This window comes from Zingiber officinale, chromosome 4B (assembly GCF_018446385.1).
Source record: "Zingiber officinale cultivar Zhangliang chromosome 4B, Zo_v1.1, whole genome shotgun sequence".
In the NCBI taxonomy this organism is placed as follows: domain Eukaryota; kingdom Viridiplantae; phylum Streptophyta; class Magnoliopsida; order Zingiberales; family Zingiberaceae; genus Zingiber; species Zingiber officinale.
In genome coordinates, this window is record NC_055993.1 from 948,627 (window position 1) to 968,952 (window position 20,326).

A 20,326-nucleotide genomic window follows, 5' to 3' on the forward strand; every position below is an offset into this window, starting at 1 on the left:
CCTGTCTCTATAGGTCTGACTCGTTGGTTATATTTAGGTTTGAGTATTTGGACCTGACTTGTATGCAGGTCTATAAATTATCAGATCAATGTCTATCTCTCTTAATTGCTTCTTTGTATCTTGAACCTTAGAAAGAAAAAAAAAATAATAAATCCGTTATCTTAATTACCCCATAGTAAGACCCTGCGGATATGAGAGAAGGTGAATATAGATACATTGGCATTACACATCTTGAATCTTAGAAGTATTGCCACTTCTTTATCTCAGAAATTGATCTATCTCATTATCGGTAAATTAAATGTCGTCGATATCTATAGTTGGATTGACTATTTTTTTTTTCTCTTTTGAGATTGAGATGACAAAGCTTCTTCCATTTGATACAAGATCAACCCAAATTTAAATTGGTTATAACTTTTGACTCAAAATATGAAATCATACTGTGTCGAATCTCACATATGTAAAATTTAAAAATCTATATTTATTACTGGTACCTGTAACCGCCAACTTTCCAACTCAAATTCTGCCTTTTAAGGCCTCCACCAAGCATTTGATGATTTTATTATTATTTTTAGTAATTTTTATTCTTATAATATTTAGAGTAATTTTAATATTTCTAATATTTATCGGTAATAGTTTGTCTATATCAATAGACTATTTTTTTAATTCCTATTTCTTCCTAAGATTTTTCTTGCATTCTTTTATTAAGAAAGATACTTTTTCTAGTAAATCTAAGGAGTTTCCCTTTGGTTCTCTATTTTTAAATTTTGCTATAATCTACCTTCTTGTTAACTCGTAATTACTATCATGTCTGACGTCATCATTAAAATTGGGGAATTGATCCTAATTTTAAAATTAGAGAGGAGAACAAATAAAATAATAAAATGAGTTGCATATTTATTGAGTTTGAAGTATAACGAATATTAAATCATAACAATTGATAAAAAATAATTAAATAATCCTAACCATTAAAAAAATAAAAAATCTTAACGTTCGAAACTATCGATTCCAATGATTAGAATCATCAGCCTATGTTGCAGTTCAAATGTCTGATTCAATAGTTATATTCGGACTTGAATCAGGATCGACCGGACTCAACCGGTTCAAGCTCATGTAACCGAGTAATAGATAATCAACTCATTGACTCAGTTATGAATTAGGTCCGGTCCGGGGTCAAGCCTACGCACAACTTATAAATAACCAAGCACCAATGTCGATCTCCCTTAGGGTTTTCATAAAAGAAGATATTTGGAGAAGATATTTATCTAAATATCTTCAATTTCAAATATTTTTCATTGGGAAGGATAATGTGGAGGGGATTTGAAATCATCCACATAGAGTTGTACCCATTATTTTTCTCTTTTGGTTTTTATAAAAAAACAATTTTAAAAAATATTTTATGATGAAATTTAGAATATTTGAGAGATCTATATTTAATATGTGGTATATTTAATCTTATAATTTAAGATAGTTAATAAATAAAATATTTGATTACGATGCTATTGCGGATTGCTCTAACTAATCTATAAATGTTTTATTTACTTTTATTTCATAAAATTTCAAATTAATAATTATTTGATAATCTAAAAACAATAATTATTATACGAGGACCGGTTGACCTCCAAAAGAAATGGGGAAGAGCTCCACCGACCAGCGCGCCGATCCCCCAGGTCTCCTCGATAGCGGTCGCTATGAGGCTGATTCGCCACCGCGTGGAGGGGTAGAGGTAGAGGAGCGCGGCGGAGGCACCCACCGCCCCGGCGACGGCCTCGGCCACCCCAGCGGCGTCGAAGAAGAAGGTAGGGAGCGCAAGGCCGAGGGTTAGCAGGATGACGTAGAGGCGGATGACTAGGGTTAGGTACTAGCGGCGGCCGATCCGGCGGCGGAGATGAGAGGGGGAGATGCCGCCAGTGGCGTAGGTCATGGCGAGTGCGAGAAAGAGGGAGGCGACGCGAGCGATCGATGTCGCGGCGCAGCGTTGGCCGACGAGAGTGGACGTCGAAGGTGGACCGCAGCGGAGTAGGGGGGAGAGGAGGTAAGGAGGGGAGCAGAGATGGAGTAGGCGGAGAGGAACAACGATGAAGTGGAGAGAAGCGCGAGGATGATGATGATGACGGAGGGTGCCAACGTGACGGGAGCAGGAGACCTCGCCGGAAGGTAAGTGGATCGGAATAGGATTTTGTTGGTTGCAATCCGATATCCGTGAACCCGCAAATTTCAGTGATCCGATTGCTGATTCCCTATTTAAGTCTCTCACACACAATCACAAACAGCGCCGCCACGCTCTCCTAGCCCTAACCCTATTTCCCATTCCGATCGGTCTTCTCCTTTCCCCGTCTCTTGTCCTCCTTTCCTGACACTACCACGGGCGACGGCGTAGGAATCGGCCTTCTCTGGCGTACGTACTCCTCTCCGCAGTTCTGCGCCAGCACTGAGATTCTGAATCAACGCCAACTTCTGGGCCACCTCCATCGTCCACCCCGGAGTCAGGTCGCAACGCCTCTAACACCGATCTCTCTTCCTCTATCGATTTGCGTTTTTTCTAATTCCCCAACGTCTCGCCGAATAAACGAACTTTTTTGGTTTCTGGATTTTATTTTTCTCTTTCTTCGTGGCACCTTTGGATCCTGTTTTATTGCAGTAATTTTTACAATTTGTGAAGGCTTAGTTTTCCAGCATTGAGTTGGTTGTTGTCGTCTTGGATCAAAAGGGAACAAAGAGAGCGTTGGGTGTGGGGTTGTGAGCTCTCTCTACTAACCATTGAGCTAAGTTGCCAATTCATAGCACTGAGTTTGAATCAGGGGATCACTGACTCAGTGAAGGATTTCTTTTTTGACTTAAAGGAGGCTTTTATGCTGGGTTTTGGAGTCTGGTAGTAGCCCTACTATCCCAACTAGAATTTATCTGCTCCAACAATGAATGACATGAAACAATTATACATGGCAGTACCACATCCATCAGTAGCAGTTAGTAGTTGGTCAGAATGATTGGAGTTTGTCCTCAAGGTCACAGTATCATCAGTGGAGTCTATTCTGCAAATGAGACTGTTATTAGCTACATTTCAGAAAAGAATAACAATATTTCCTGCATTTTATAACCGATTGTTGTCTGTCAAAGTGAAACTCCATTATCTGTATTGAAAAGAAAGGTTAGATGATGAATTATATAGTCTTGCTTTATGCTTTACAATTTGGACACTAGAATTTTTTGATGTAGTATTTGGGCTGGAGAGATTCATCCAGCGTTTGCTCATTGCATAAAATGTAGATGACTGGTTTTATTGAAGCGGCTCATAGTGGAAAACATGCTCATTAGATTGGGATGAACTTGAAATGGTGGAAGTTTATCAACCTTAACATCCTCTCAGCTCTGATAAAAGAACAACCATGGATCAGTTCGATGTAGTGATATTAGGTCTTCAATCTTAAATTAACTGTTGGGAAATAAAAACAAAAATCACATGGACCTCAAGTTGTTGCTAGTCTATTTTGACTCATGTGTTATGATCTGCGACACTCCTGTTGGAAACTGAAAGTTAAAGTTGAATTTTGCAGGAAACAAACTTTATTGTGGTGTGAGATGTTCCAGCTTGACCAGAGAAATGAAGATAAGTTAAGTATTATTTGGTTTACCCATGGAACTTCAGGAAGAAGAAAAAAAACATTCTGTTCATTTTGCCTTTTTGGAATGGGAGGTATTGGAAAAAATAAGTAAGTAAAATTTATTTTCTTTTATATTTTAATTATGGTTTATTAGTTGTGTTTTTAATATCAAAATCTTCAATTGTACGCAACTTTATTTTTAGATCACCAACCTTAAATTGACCATATAAAAATATTAGGCTTGAAATTTTATACCATACATTCCCATGCTGAAACAAATACAACGCATCCTTTTTTTTCAATGATTTTCTTTTTGACGATATCATACTGCTTCACTGTTTTTCAATGATTTTCTTTTTCAAGTTAGTAGATGAATAGTAGGAATACTAATCCATTAGTACTATGCATACCTAGAATGATTCATTTAGTAGGATGCATTATAGGATAAATTAAGATGTCAAATTATCTTTGGTTTTGTACTTTCGGTTTTTTTGGCCAAATAATGGTTTTTGTATTTTTGAAGAAAGGGGAGGAAATGTGCTTGGAAACAAGGTCTATATATTCTTATTTTTAGGTAGTTTTTAATAAGTTTAACTTTCAAATGATGTTTATAGGTTTAGAACGAACAACAAGAAGAGCTAGGAGTATCATTTTTGTCTTGTGCATTGGATTGTCGTGGAAACTTCTTAGTCCAAACTTGGCCGGTCGGCAAGGCGTGCCTATTTTAGTTTGCATGCCTGCAGTTGACACAGTGCACAGAGGCTATGCATGAGAATTGTATGGATGGTAGAATGGCAGTTTGATGTGCAGGAAGGTAGCTATCATCCCTTTCTTATTGCTTCAATATGAATCCCGTCACAAGGTTTTGACTCTTGAGCCAATTACATATTGACATTTGAGCACTTCTAAGCAACTTGCTAGTTTATATATTTAGCCTTTAATTGTTCAGATAGACCTTTGATCTACATATCTGAAATCTTTTGTTTATGATGCATCTTTCTCGATCTTAAGATTGTTGCCTCTTGTCCAGTAATCATTACTTTGTTGAGGATGGCCAGGTGTAGGAATCATGATTTGGGGAAGATGATTTAATAATAAGGATTAAAAAGTTATTAGTGTTTAAAAAAAAATTAAAAGACTTTGAATAAACTATTCACTCGAACATTTATAAATAATTAAACCAAAGTTATAGATTTTAAAATAATTTTGAAAATAAAAAAAGTGATGAATTCTATTATATTAATTTTAAAGAAGGTATCACTATATATATATATATATATATTAAAAACCATTAGAATAAGATGATTTAAGTTCTTTAATGTTTTATTAAAATATTAGATAATTTATAATTTTTTAAATATTAGAAATATAAAAAATTTAAATATATCTATAAAAATATTTAAAAAACCACAAAAATTGGAAAAAATAGAGGAAAGTGATTAAAATTATTTTAATAGAGATATATAATAAATTTATACCTCGTACAAAAATCTAGAGTATAATTTTCATCATTTTCCTCTATTTTTTCCAATTTTTTGTGGTTTTTAAATTTTTTTTTTAGATATATTAAATTTTTTTATATTTCTAATATTTAAAAAATTATAAATTATTTAATATTTTAATAAAACATTCAAGAACTTAAATCATCTTATTCTAATGGTCTTTAATATATATAGATAGTGATATCTTCTTAAAAATTAATATAATAGAATTTGTCACTTTATTTTTATTTTCAAAATTATTTTAAAATTTGTAATTTTGGTTTAACTATTTGTAAATGTTCGAGTGAATAGTTTATTCAAAGTCTTTTAATTTTTTTTTAAAATACTAATAATTTTTTAATCCTTATTATTTAATCATCTTCCCTAAATTATGATTCCTACACTGGCCATCGTCAACACAGGAAAGATTACTGGACAAGAGGCATCAATTTTAAGATCGAGAGAGATGCATCATAAACAAAAGATTTCAGAAATGTAGGTCAAAGGCTTATCTGAATAATTAAAGGCTAAAGATATAAACTAGCAAGTTGCTTAGGAGTGCTCAAATGTCAGTCTGTAATTGACTGCAAAGTCTAAACCTTATGAGCGGATTCATATTGAAGCAATAAGAAAGGGTTGATGGCTACCTTCCTGCGCATCAAACTGCCATTCTATCATCCATGCAATTCTCATGCATAGTCTCTGTGTGCTATGTCAGCTGCAAGCATGCACACTAAAAGAGGCACGTCTTTGGTGACCGACCAAATTTAGACTAAAAAGTTTCCATGACAATCCAATGCACAAGACAAAAGGAAACTTACTTGAAACTTGAACTTGCAACGGAAACGTTGAAACGAAACTCGACAATGCTAACATCTCGATTTTACTTGATATCCACCTTCTTAAAGTGATTAATCTAAGGGTCCGCTCCTCACTTATAGCATCACTATTAAAATTTCATTCTTAAAGGTGGAGAAGCCTGGTACAAACTCGAATACGAGAATACAATGAGAATACAACGAGAAACACAAGCAAAATTACAAATGAATTGAAAATGACTTTGCAAAAAGGAATCTTGCTTTGCTTGCTCTTTTCTTATTTTGGTTAGCATCCTGATGCTTGAAAAGTGCAGCAACACTTATTGTCAAAACATTAAGAATCGGCCGCTTAAAAACATCACGAAAACTCCTTTTCTAGGATTTCTCTCAGACTTGAAAATGCCTCCTTACTGATTAAGCTTTTCCCTATTTGATTGCAACGTCATCTGACCGTTCAAAAAATCTACAGAATGATTTTTTTTCACTCGACTAATTGATTGACTTTAAGCGATTGCCCCAATCGATTACGGGGCTTTTTGTTCTCTCACGAAAAACCTTCCAATTGATTATTCTAATCGATTGGCTTAGCCCTACTCGTTTTCCCAATTGATTCCACAACCTACTGTGTTCTCGCAAAAATGACTCTAATCAATTGCCCCAATCAATTGGACATGCCGAAATTGATTGGCCTAATTGATTCTAGCTCCTATTCTCTCGCGAACTTTCTTCCAATCGATTGGGAAAATTTCCAATCGATCTAGAACCATTCTGCTTGTGAGAAGGCTACTGCCAATCTATTGCCTTAGCCTTAATCAATTTACTCAATCAATTGGTGACCTGGAGCATCCGATTGGCAGAGCTAGTCCGACATGAGTTGGATATCCGGTCAAGGAGCAGAGCCCCTCGGTTGGTATGGGACCAATCGATGTTTTAAAACTTTTCTTTTCTTTCGTTAAAATTCGAATATGCATCGGAATAAGGCAATGAATGAAAAATAAAAGACACGTCTCTTTATTACTTGGTTCGCAAAGCTGACTCCAACTCAAGGCTTGTGAACGTTGATTATTTTCATTGGGCAATCTACTAAATGATGAAATAGTACAAGTATAAATACAATGTGCAAGTAAAATAAATATACTGACAACAATATAGAAGATAAATCATATGTTGTCGGAAGCCTTCGTTGTCGTAGAGTTACATCTTACACGAGTAGTGAATGTGCGCAGTAGAAAATTGAATAGCAGAAGTTTTGTCTGGCTTGGAGCTTGAGGGCTTCTTTTATAGGTATCATTTCAACAACTAATAAAAGGTTCCGTTGACTGAACCAATCTGTTGACTGATCCTCTATTCCTTCCTTGTTTGCTGTGATCCGATCCATTCGATCACGAAAATCTCACCATTCCATCGACAGAACACAGTCTTTCCGTTGACTGAACCAATCCGTTGACTAATAACTCTATATGTTGACTGATCCACTATTTTTTCCTTGTTTGCTGTGATCTGATCCGTTCGATCATGAAAATCTCCCTATTTTCTCAGATCTGATAATCTTTGAGATCATGTTGTTTCGTTGATTGATCAAATTTTATCCGTCGATTGAACAATTTTTTCCTTTTATGCTCTGATTCAAATTTCATTGTTCTAATATTTCATTGATCCGTCGATTGAACACATTTGTTTCGTTGACGGAACTTCTTTTTTCTATAAAATAGTGTTAGTAACATAAATAATAATTAACCTGGTTAACATAGTTAGAACATAAACCTAGAAAGCAAGATTAGTGTAAATATAGTATGCATGAATGAGACAGTAATGATCGTCTTAATCTTAACTTAGCAATCTCCTTTGGTCTCTTCAGTTGGATCAGTACCCAAGGTTTGTTCATAATGGGACACGACCTCACTTCACTACCTTCAGTAGTTTATTTCAACTCAACTGCCAGACATCTGGTTCTCCAGACATGTTTGGACTTTTTCTGCTCAGTGTCTGATTCCATGATCCATTAAGACTTTCTCTGCAATACTAATTTATCACAACAATAATAATAGTAATGTAAAATAATATTGGTAAAACTATACTTAGGTTTACCAAAATCTGTTGGTCTGGTTGATCATACACGATCGATCAGAAATCATTCGATCACACGTGCTTGAAGTTCACTCCACTAAGGCTTCTCATTACCTAGGGTTACCTTTTCCTAGGATTTTTCATTGTTTGGGTTCATTCACCAGAACTTTCACCACCTAGCTTCACTCACTAGGTACTAGTTTCGCTCACCGGGACTTTCACCATCTAGCTTCACTCACTAGGTCCTAGTTTTGCTCACCGGGACTTTCACCACCTAGCTTCACTCACTAGGACTTTTACCTGGAGTTCACTCCTCTAAAACTTATGGTTACCTCCCCTTAGGGGTTCCTCTTTCCAGACATCATGTCACCTTGATTTGCTTGAAATTGCTAGTCATTCGGTAGACTACTCACCACTTGCTAGTCATCTGGTCAATCTTAACCTAACTAGACTTCTCACTTGACTAGATCAACCTTGACCAAGCTCCATTAAACATATTGTTTAACATCAAAACCCTGGAGGTCGATTGCACCAACACTTAATATTGGCTTGTGTAGGTAGACCATCATATTGTATCCGATGTGAACTTTTACTTCTACACCGACGTACCAACCCTAACCATCATCTATTTTTGGAAGGATAGCAATTAGTAATTGAAACCTAGTGGAGACCTTGTCACAAGATCCCTCGATTTCTAATTAACCACTTTCCTACTTTGCGACTACAAATTAGATTTGATCCATTCAGTTTTATGATAGCCTAGGGCTCCTCGTAGTATACCAAATTGCACTTTCGTATTCAACCCTTGTGGGATACGATTCCCGTGCTTTTGACATCGATATTGTGTTAATACAATAAATCCAGACGACAATACAACACATCATAGAAACAAGGTAAGAAAACATGTTTAGATTAAAGAAATAGTGCGTATATCACACTAGGTTACTTCCTAACCTTAGAATCCAAGAAATTATTGTCGGTATCCCATGGTAATTTTGATGTGATCAATCAAGTCATGTTAGGTTCTGTTGGTGTTTAACCCTGTGTCTAAGTGTGCAGGAACTTAGGAGTACAGAAAGTCGAGCGGAAGACGCAGCTAGCGAGAAGGACGACACGGGAGAGAGCCGACCGACTTAGTGCATCCGAGGGACGAGGTGCTGCGAAAGAGTACATCAACAGATGAAAAGGAGACACGCGACGGTCCGAGGGATGGGAAGTCGGAGCGAAAGTCTGCTTGAGGAAAAGGCCAGAAAATGTGTCCGAGTGAGCCCTATTCCGAATGGCCACGATCACCTAGGCGATCGGAGTAGCAGAAGAGCGAAAGGAGACTGAAAAGGCTGCTGCCTGCTGTAGGCGCCTTCAAAGGAAATTGAAGGCACCTTCGCGGCGCCTTTGCGCCTCACTGTGGAAGACGCTTTCCAGTCATGGAAGGTGCCTTCGATGAATAGTACAAAGGCGTCTTCTAATCCTATGGAAGGCGCATTCGACCATGCTGATTTTAGCCGTTATCAAAGGATAAAGCTTTATCCTTTAGCGCCTCGCTGGAGTCACCTTCCAGCCACTTGGAAGGTGCCTTCAAGCCACTGATAAGATTTTCCAAGGGTTATAAAAAGATTCCTGGACCTAAGAAAAATGCAACAACTACTATATTTATTTCCTAGTTATTTTCTGAGCTTCCAGCGAATGTAAGAGGTTTCTTCGCCTTCAAAGAAGGTGATCTTTAGTGCGTTTACTTGTCTTCGATTAATAACCTCCTCTGTTGTAATCAAGTAATTCTTTTGACCTCGTTTTTCTTTAGTTGTTCATTTATTTTATTTTTTTTTTGAGTTAAAAATCGAGGAAGATTTTTCTTAACAGTCAGTTCACCTCTCCTCCTTTCGGACTACCTTGGGCCAACAATTGCATTATAAATAAGGGGTTATAATCACCAAACATACATATTCAAATCTAGAAAAACAAAGAAGAAGAAGGAGAAGAAGAAGAAAAAGAGATTATGATTGCTCTCGATCTCTCCTTGATGGGTAGATAGATCTCGAAATACCTACAAGACTCCTCCTCTAGCCTCCTTGGGGTCTTTGGACGACCCCAGATTGAGATCCCAATTTAATGGAGAAAATTCCTTTATATAGGGTTAGAAAATGGGGTGTCAATGTCATGCCCTGTAGGAGTTTTTGCCCCACAAAAGGGGCAACATCTCCTCTCTTATAATAATGTATAAAACTTGGATACATTGCGACATATCACAATAATCACAGTGGAAGATAAAAGACTCACAACAAAGGTAATAAGAGATTTACACAATTCTACAACAATAACATAAAGGAGTGATTTACCCAATCCACTCCATAAACATAGAAAACCAAGCCAGCTCGACTTAAGGCTATAATCCACAATCATGCAGAATTATTACATAACCAAGTTAAAAAAAACCAACATGCTAATAGAACTAGAAAAGCGTGCAAAGAACAATCTCAGGTATGGCATAATTATTACATAACCAAGTTAACAAAAACCAACATGTTAATAGAATTAAAAAAGCGCGAAAAGAACAATCTCAGGTATGATGCGGGATCTGTAGACAGTCCTCCAAGCGACTCCTAGTATAACTCATCTACCTACAACCTGAATATATAAACATAAGATAGGGTAGATTATCTGGGTGACTTAGCATGGATAAAATATGTCAGGAGATCAAAGTATACAACAGTCTTACGTATTGGGAATATATATGCAACCAAAATTGATACAATGAATGTACATACCAGAACCGGTCTAACACATAAGGTATAATAATTGGTAATCACTAGGAATTGCCACAAGTCTGCTCATACCACATGAATAACATATGATAGCAGATACATGTATGATAAATGAACATGTATGAAACATGTTAGGAAGATGTAACAACCATAATTTAAACAAATGCAAACATATCATAGACATATGCACAATAGTATCTCTAAGATATACAACACGCATCATCTGTGCATATGATCATGTATGTGTCACTTCTCGGGACGGTCTAGTGCCTAGCACATGAGGTGTTGTCACTATGAGGTGTGAGGTTTTAATTTCGGCAACTCTGAGATAATTCTCTTTTATGTGTTAGTCATTATTTCAAAGGCTAGTAGCCGTCTGTGATTTACTTCCTTTGTGTTGACTTTGGAACGGATTAACGGAGGTGCTGGGAGTGAGCATATTCATCTTTTACCCCATGTATGTGTCACTTCTTCATAATACTCTAGCTATCATGATATCTGTGTGATATTTGATCATATATGTATCTCATTTAAGAAATGAGATATTTGATTGATGATATAATGGGAACATAAATATTTGAAAGAAATATTCGGTATTGCTGTAGAGGTTCTGAGTGACTTCTTTTATACAAAACCTTGCTTTTTGTTGTTCGTCGTCAACTTGCTTGTTCACCGAATCTGTGTTTGGTGGTTCATAGAACTGTTGCGATGTTAAATATTATAATTATTATTAAATAAAAATTGTAATTGAACAACTTGCTTGTTCACCGAATCTGTGTTTGGTGGTTCATAGAACTGTTGCGATGTTAAATATTATAATTATTATTAAATAAAAATTGTAATTGAAAAAATAAAATAAAATAAAATAAAATAAATCATCAGTCCCCATTTCTTTGGGGTCCAATTCTTAACCGGCCTATTTCTACGAGTCCAACCTGTTAAACTAGGTCAACAGATTATATATTGACCCGGTTCAGGTTACAGGCCGTGCTCGCTGACTCGACTCGGATTTTTTTCTGTGAAACATCCTTTGCTCTCAGCCTCGTTTCTTTTCTGCGAACCCCCTATATTGATTCTCCTGTGACAGAGCCTGACGTTAACCTTCAGTTCAATGTCTCCTCCGCTGAGTTCGGTCACCGGAAATTCGGTGATGTCTCAACTGAGTTTGGTCACCGTAAAATCGGTTATTATTAGGGTTAAGCGGAAGGCCTCCTAGGTGAAACTTGATGCCTTTTGTAAATTATTTTTCATTTTCTTTTTTCCTTTGGATAAAATATTAAGGAGGTGAAAGAGAGAATGGGAGATAAAGGTGGGTTTTTTTTTTGTTTGTTGTTGTTTATGCACTCAGGGTTGGAGATTAATGAAAGCCCACAGAAAAAAACATTACTGGGTTTGGAAATCTCTCCATATCTATTTTTTAATGACATCATCATAATTTCAATGGGTGCATTTATTGAGTCGTTGCTACTTGAAAATAGGGGAACTCGAATATGATTTCTAGATATAATCTATGTTCTTTTTATGCCTGGGACTGGCAAAGAATGAGTCAATCTGAAATCGGGTAGCATATATCAATGGTCTGCTATTAGCTTATATACTCTTCATATTTGATTATTATATGTCTAATTGTTATTGCTGAAAGCTAGTGGATTAATTTCCTCCCAGCCAAACTAATTGCTTAATTAGTATCATAAAATTTTTAATCTTTTTTTATGTATAGGACCAACTTGAATATTGTGAGATCATTAGAATGATTTTGACTATTAATTGACTATTAATTGTTTGTTTGCACATTTATATTGGTTTTATCATCAGATGCTTCATCGACAATTCATTGTTAAAATTATGCAACATTGAATTTTAATGATTTTATTCCCAAGATAATGTAGCTAAGTCTTAAATCTTATTGGATCTTGCTAGCAGGGCTTGATTTGAACAAATATGGAAGAAGAGGAGAAGCATAGATGTAGAAGAATGCTCTTTGCATGAAAAATGTCATTTGTATGATGTTCGAGTTGATATTGATGATGAAACTCACCAAAAGGTATCAGAGCCCAAGTAAATTTAATATTCATAAGAGATTCTTGAATGCAAAGACGCTCCTGAGATTGTTGGTATACTTTGGATAAGTATTTACCACTTCTAAGGGATTTCCTACCAGATTCAATATGACAAAGCAATTACAGAAGGTTTCATCATCTCCATCATCCTTAACCATCTAGTGACAAGTTTATGTTATATTTTAGTCTCTTATATTGTCTAATTATCAACTTTTACTCTGTTTTGACATGATAAATAATATTGATACTGGAAGTTGCAGATGAATCTAGGTATGATGTGGCAGTCATGATCAAGGGGACGAGGCGGTTAAAGTTAAGGGAATGTGACAACCAACATATCACTCTCAACAGGACTTTACTTTTCGCTTAGCGCTAAGACCTTTAGTACGAGGACGACGGACCTATGAGCCGGTCGAACCTAGGGCATCTAGCACTCTATTCCTATATTAATACATCTATCATATATTTGCGCTTCGATAGCTGACCAAGTTTAAGGGATGTTTGACCTCTCACTTATCTGATCGGTCATACGTACCAAGTTTAAGGAATGTTTGACCTCTCACTTATTTGATCGGTCATACGTCTGGTCGGGATGGGGGGACTCAGCTTCCCACTCAGCACAGGTCTTTCAGCATATGACCGGTCGATTCTACCATCGGTGGACCTATGGGCTTTCTTACATGAAGTCCTTCCGCATTTAGCCGGTCGGTAATAAAGCTGGTTGGATTTACACCACCTAGCATGCCTATCGCTCATACATACAGGAAACTTCTTATAAACTTAGCCGGATTTCTAGATCTTAGGTTCGCACTTTGAAGGCAAGTCTTCTTTCATATAGACGATCGGTTTAAAGTACTGATTAAATCTTCAAGGACTCAGTTCCTCATTTTTCAAGGGTAAGTATCCAACTATATGGTCGGTCATCTAAATAATCGACTAGACCCAAGGCATTTAGTTTCATATTACTTCCAGAACAGATCTCCAATACCACAGTGTATAATCGTGCGACTTAATTAAAGGAAGGATGGCTATACAGTCGGTTGATTTAAAGACCCGGTCAAGGTATACTCAACAGAAAACATGATTAGAGAATCACAACAACCTGTCAGAATATCAACTGTTTTGTCAGAGAATATTCCTTTATTGTAATGAGAACATTTACTAGAATCTTCTTGAAAGGTGATTATATTTCCCATCAACCGACAACTTATGACAACATATTTCTTCAACTATATCATTAATGATGTAAGTTATAGAAGACCAAAGAGGTAACGGAAGATTCCTTGGACGGTTATTGTACATCGCTGAAGCTGTATGTCTTCCCTTACTCAATAACTTTTGGCATTCTCTGTCACTTCATGATTATGGAGGTTATAAGTGGCGGTATATAAAGCGGTTCTCTCTGTTGACAAGGTACGCATACACACACCTTACGACAATCTTATTTACGCGTATGTATTCCACTATTCTTCTCTCCGTTTGCCCGCTCTGACATCGTACTAACTTGATTGTCGTATGACCTTTATCAGGGACTCCTTCCCTGGTCTTTAGACATTGACGATTTATTTGGTTTCTTGAGTGTGTGCAGAGAAGAGAAAGACATTCGAAATTTTTTTTATTCCAGTTCAACATCTCTTTCCTTCGTAAAGTCTTCTATCAATCAACCATATCGTCACTTATTTAGTACGTCATCTCTGCAGTTCTCTGATCAAATATATTTTCTTGATTAGTTAAATTTGACTAGTTTATGCTCCTAAAACTAAATATTCTTTTTTTTAATCAGTTTGGCTGTTTTTTTTTCCTTTTATTGCTTTGGGTATTTTGGACATCTGTTTAGAAAATTGCACCTTGCCGGTCAGTGTGGTGACCTTGGGATCTCAAAATTTCTTTTGGATTAATTTATTTCCATAAGAAAGTCACATCCAGGTGATGCAATTGGAAGCAGAAGATCCTATCTAAACCCTACCCTTAAGATCATTCATGAGACTTTATAATCTTCTCACAGACAGAGATGAGTATTCACGGTATGAATTTGAACATTTGATTAATCTAAATTTACAATTAGATTTTAATTTTGATATTCATTATACATCATTGTTACATTGTGCAAGTTTCTGGGAAAGTGATGATTCCAATTAGTTTGGCTTGGTTTATTTTGTTATAAGCTTAAGCGTGTTTGAATCTTAGCTTGAGCTTGACTTGTTTAGATGTTATCGAGCTCTTAATTCAAGCTTGGTTTGAACTTGGTTTGAGCTTGGTTCAATCTTAGTTTGTTTAGATGTTATCGAACTCTTAATTCAAGTTTGTTTGATTGTTTGAAAATTTTAGTTGTTTGATTGGTTATTGAGCTTCATAATTTAATTATTTTATTCTTTATTTAGTATATTGAAAATTTTTTTATTAATGAATATGCTTCGTGAATATTGTTCACGAACGTTAACGAACTGAATACATATGTGTTCAAGATTATTTATTTAGTTTAACGAGTTGTTCAAACTTGTTTATTTAATTAATCTTATGTATATTGAACGAACATAAATAAATTCTTACAAAGTCGAATACGAAGCTCGTTCACAAAAACTTGGTTCATTTACACACGTTAACTTTTCTCATGCACACGAGTCCCCATTTTCTAAATTAAACTCATAGTAGTGGGCTTTTGAGCCTTTTAGTGGGCCAAGAATCACTCCAAGGAGGCCGAATGGAGCCTTGTAAAACAGATTGATTATGTCTTGATAATTTAATAACGAATAATGAATAGATTAATCGTTTGATCGCAGTAAGCCTACGACCACCCCATTCGGAGAGGTCGGTAACCGGTGATGTCTCAGTATTTACCGTTCGATTTCCATCGAGCGGCTAATCCTACACCAAGTGTTCATGACCGGGCCCGGGCCGACGCTCTCGGGTCGACGGCTCGATCATGACGTGGTCGCACGGTCCGCGGACAGGAAGACGAAAAGAGTAGGGAAGGAAGGCGGTGGTGCCTCGATGTGCGATCTCCGGCTCATAATCAAATTTGATGTAATTTTCACACTTGAATGGTGCAATTTCAACTCTAAATATTATTTGAACTTCAACCTATCTAGGGATATAAATGAACCAAACGGTTTGCGAGCTGTTTGAAGCTTGATTCGGTAAAAAGCTCGTTCGAGTTCGTTCGTTTATCTTATCGAGCCGAGTTCGATTTCGATCTCGACAATTTTATCGAGCCGAGCTCGAGTTTAAGGAGATACGGGTCGTGAGATCATGAACACGTTCGTTTATAGGCTCGCAAGCTCGGGCTTGAGCTCGGCTCGTTTAAAAGGCTCGCAAACATGTTCGTTTATACCTTTGTGAACTGGAGCTCGACCTCGGCTCGATTAAAGGGCTCACGAACATATTCATTTATAGGCTTATCAACTCAGCTCATTTAGGGTGACACGCAAATATGTTCGTTTATATGGATTACAAGCTCAAGCTCGAATTTAGTTCGTTTATTTGCTTATTCATGAATTTGCTCGCCTGTATGGCTTGTAAGCGAGCTCAAACTAGGCTAAATGACAAGATTTGAACACAAAAATTTTATTGAAATAAAGATTAATTTACACCACTTAGCCATAATTTACCACAAGATCTTTTTCCCACAAAAATTTACACCACTGAGTTATAAAGTTATATGTACGTTGAGTAAATTTAAAAATTATTATATTTAAATATTATTTAAAGACAAACATATTCAATAAATAAAATTTTAAAAATTGATTGATAATTATATATTGCATTTAAATAATTATATATAATCAAGAAAAACCGATTAAATAATTATATATATCAATTAAATTTACACCACGACACCACTAAATCATAGTATAAATAGATAAAATATAGTCTTAAGTTTTATAATGATAATGTTTCATCATTATAATCTTAAAAGTTGATTAAATAATTATATATAATTAAAAGGAGTTAGAAAAATATAATTTTATAGGTTTTGTATAAAATAATTATTCTTGTTTAGCAAGATGAATATGATTGGAATGAATATGAATATAAGGAAGATATGTATAATTTGTATTTTTGAATTTAACTTTTAGATCATAATATTGAAATATTCTTAAAAACACAATAAATAAAATAACGTAACAGAAATATACCAACTTATTCTTTTTTCTCTGAAATTTTACACCTAAATAATATAATATGCACATTGTGACATTGAGTAAATTTACAAATTATTATACTTAAATATTATTTTAAAATTTACATAGTCAATAAATAAAAACTCAACAAAATTTGATTAAATAATTGTATATAATCAAGAAAAGTCGATTAAATAATTATATATCAATTAAATTTACATCACTAAATCATGCATAATAAATAAATAAAATATTATCCAAATCTTATATATCTAAAAATATCGCTTAAATAGTCATAAAACTTTATATAATGGATGATATTTTAGACTTTTAGTTAAATAAAATTATCTAAATAAAGAACACAGTATTATTATACTAAAACATTATATGTAGTGAGTTACTGAGTTTGATACTATCATAGGATGAAGTGTATTTTCGGTAAATAAAAAGTTATACGGTGACTCCATATAGTTAGTACATTACAATCTTGCATATTATATATATATATATATAGTTGATTAATATTTCGGGTCAAATTGTTCGATCCGAACTTAGCTTGTTTATCTATATTTGACCTAAACTTGACCTGAAAGTCGAAATAACCCATTTATAAAAACATGTTCATCTTAACCCGAATTCGATCCAAAATTGGCCATTTTATTAAAATATGTTTATTTAGCTATTTTAACCGAAATTCAATCATCATTTGATTCAAACCCAATCCAAAAATATTTATAAACTAGTTCATAGGTTATAATCAGGTCCTTTCAAGTTGACCAAAACCTGACCCGTTTCTTAATCATGTCAATTAGGTAGATCTGAACCCGACCTGAACCCAATAAGGGCTGACCCTAATCTGATTTTTTTTGTTCAGTTCGGGTCATGTTTTCGTGTTGGGTCAGAAATTACCACCTCTATTTATAGTTTATATATTAAAATACCAATATCAAAAGAAAATTGCACAAAATATGAAAATTTAAATTTCGGATATATATATATATATATATATATTTGCATTACAAATTGCAATAATTGACCTAAAAACACTGACAATAATTGTAGTGTAGATAGATAAGCAGTTCAAATCTCCTGTCCCCAATATCATCTGTCCCACTCGTCGTTCTAGCTCATTGTCGGCAGCCTCCGGTCACCGTCCTGAACAACAATATAACTCTTGAGGGTAGGTGAACCCAAGGGGGTCACCATCGGTACGATCGGCGTCGGAATTGGGTCAGATCTGAGCAAACTTTCCTTGGCCGTTAATTTAAGCCCCTGCTCAGATTCGGCCGGTTCTGACGCCGATCGTGTCGATAGCGTCCCCCTTGGGTTCACCTTCCCTAAGGGTTATAGTGTGGATTGGGGCGATGGCCGGAAACTGCCGGTGATATGCTGGGATGATGAGTGGGACACGGGGACAGAGAAATTTGGAGACAGAGGATTTGAACTCATAGATAAGATATTATAAGATCGAGAGATTATTATGTGGTAAGCAAAATTTCAATTAAACCGAATTTTGGTTAATTCAGTTTAAAACAAGTTTTAGATAAAAAACAAATCAAATTTTAATCTGAACCAGATTTAAAACTAGGGTAATAACCTAATTTCAAGTGTTCAACGTGGCATTTATATTTTGTGGCTAGGGTTTTAAAGTTTTTCCCCTAGATCCCTAAATCAGTAAATCCTAATCAGGATTTCATTTGACTCGCCGCTTCTCTTCGGCCCTTCCCACGCCATCGCTACTCTTTGATTCTCGCCGCCGCTAATCACCTGTGAGGTTGCTACTCCGGCGGTCCTCCTTGCCCAACCCTCTCTCCTTTCGTCGTGTCTTTGCATCACTCCGTTCATCCTCCTGTCGTCGAGCACCTACCAAGCTGTGACTCAACTTCTCCGTTGAATCTGATCCTCCTTGCTCAACCGTCCCTCCTCCCTCATCCTGTCGCTAGATCAGCTCATTGCTCTTGAGGTGAGTCCGGAGTCCCCTTGTCCTCGTGCTATGACCGTCAGTGTGGATATTTACCACATTTTAAGGGCTTCGTTCTTGGATTTTGGTTTCCTATTTTTTCTTCTTGTTTGTCAGCATACACAAATTATTAGTTTTAATTATTCCCTTTTATTTTTCATTCCCAGCCACATCTTGATAACTTTAGTTAATCTATTGACATGAATTTCTGATTGAGTCAAATGCATGCTTGGCTTCTGTTTTTAAATGTGTTTTCAATACAGAGTTGCACTAAATCATGCTCAGAAATCAGAATCACACAAACAATAAACATTTCCATTGTGCACGATTATCTTGTGACTCAGCATATGCACATTGTTTGTCTATTTCGACTAAATTATTGGTGTGACCACTTGTACCATCTAGCAACTACAACCAAGTCATTAAGCATACCATGTGCGATGTTACTGAACCTGTTGTGTTTTAAATTATTTGTTTCCATATCACCTTATTATGTGTTTTAAATTATTGAACCTGTTGTAAAAATACTTATTTCAATTTATTTAAGTAATTCTCTTATTTCTTGTATTAAACATTTTCATTGTACTAATTGATGCAGTTATTGTTGTTCATCTACTCCAAACATGTCAACTCCAAACACATTGTCAACTCAAGAATCGAGCACAACTCCTGTTATGGGTGGAGTTCAAGTAAGTACAAATGATATCAATGAAGTTTCTCAAAGCAAGGATATGACTGATAATATTGAAGATGAGGAAAACAATCCATATTGTCGGAAGAAAAGGAAACACACATCTCCAGTATAGATTGATTTTAAACAGATTACTCTACTCGATGGGAAGATGAAGGCCGAATGTATTCATTGTAAGCATCGATTATCAATTACTACAGGTTGTACATCACCTTTGAATAGGCATAGTGCTGGATGTGTGAGGAGGCAAATGAACACGACTGGGCAAAAAAATATAAGTATCATCACAAGCATTTCGGAGTCAGAAATTGTAGTTATTCAACTTATTGATGAAGAGTGCTTCCCCATATTTTCAAAAGGTTAGTCGTGCCACTGCAAAGAAAGATTGTTTTACTTATGAAATAGAGAAGAAAAAATTAATGGCAGCATTAAAGGACGTAAATAGAGTCAGCTTGACTACTAATTTATGGAGGTTTTATCAGAAAATTTCATATATGGTTGTCATTTGTCATTAATGGACTCTCCTAAGTCCCACCACCCCGTACAGGTATTGTTATTTGTGATGTTTTGAACAAGTGTTTGGTTGAATGGGGAATTGAAAACAAGGTATGGATAGTCACAGTCGATAATGTTGCATATAATGATGTAACTATTCGAATGTTAAAAGAAAATCTTTCTTACAAAAACATCCTTCCTCTTGGTGGAAAATTGTTCCATGTGAGATGTTGTGCCCATATATTGAATCTTTTGGTACAAGATGGGCTTTCTGA

The 20,326-nt window shown here is 35.6% G+C and overlaps 1 protein-coding gene across 4 annotated transcripts; it reads left to right on the forward strand.

Moving 5' to 3' along the window:
* Positions 1-1,604: 1,604 nt before the first annotated feature.
* Positions 1,605-20,242, forward strand: LOC121974336. Of its 4 annotated transcripts, none has more exons than XR_006109981.1 (4): positions 1,605-2,487; positions 3,552-3,707; positions 12,645-14,808; positions 19,464-20,242. XR_006109981.1 is itself a non-coding variant. In XM_042525345.1 (3 exons), exons 1-3 carry the CDS (start codon positions 2,099-2,101, stop codon positions 19,669-19,671), a joined length of 420 nt encoding a protein of 139 aa, XP_042381279.1. In that variant the 5' UTR covers positions 1,605-2,098; the 3' UTR covers positions 19,672-20,242. The 4 variants fall into 4 exon arrangements, 1 of the variants encoding a protein (XP_042381279.1); XR_006109980.1 differs by having other exon boundaries at positions 12,648-14,808; XM_042525345.1 differs by lacking the exon at positions 12,645-14,808 and having other exon boundaries at positions 1,605-2,154.
* Positions 20,243-20,326: the final 84 nt, after the last annotated feature.

Coding starts and splice junctions, on each gene's coding strand:
- LOC121974336 (XM_042525345.1), top strand. CDS start 2,099: ATGATGATGATGACGGAGGGTGCCAACGTGACGGGAGCAGGAGACCTC. Junction 2,155..3,551: donor GCAGGAGACCTCGCCGGAAG/GTAAGTGGATCG, acceptor TGAATTTTGCAG/GAAACAAACTTTATTGTGGT. Junction 3,708..19,463: donor GGAGGTATTGGAAAAAATAA/GTAAGTAAAATT, acceptor TAATTGATGCAG/TTATTGTTGTTCATCTACTC.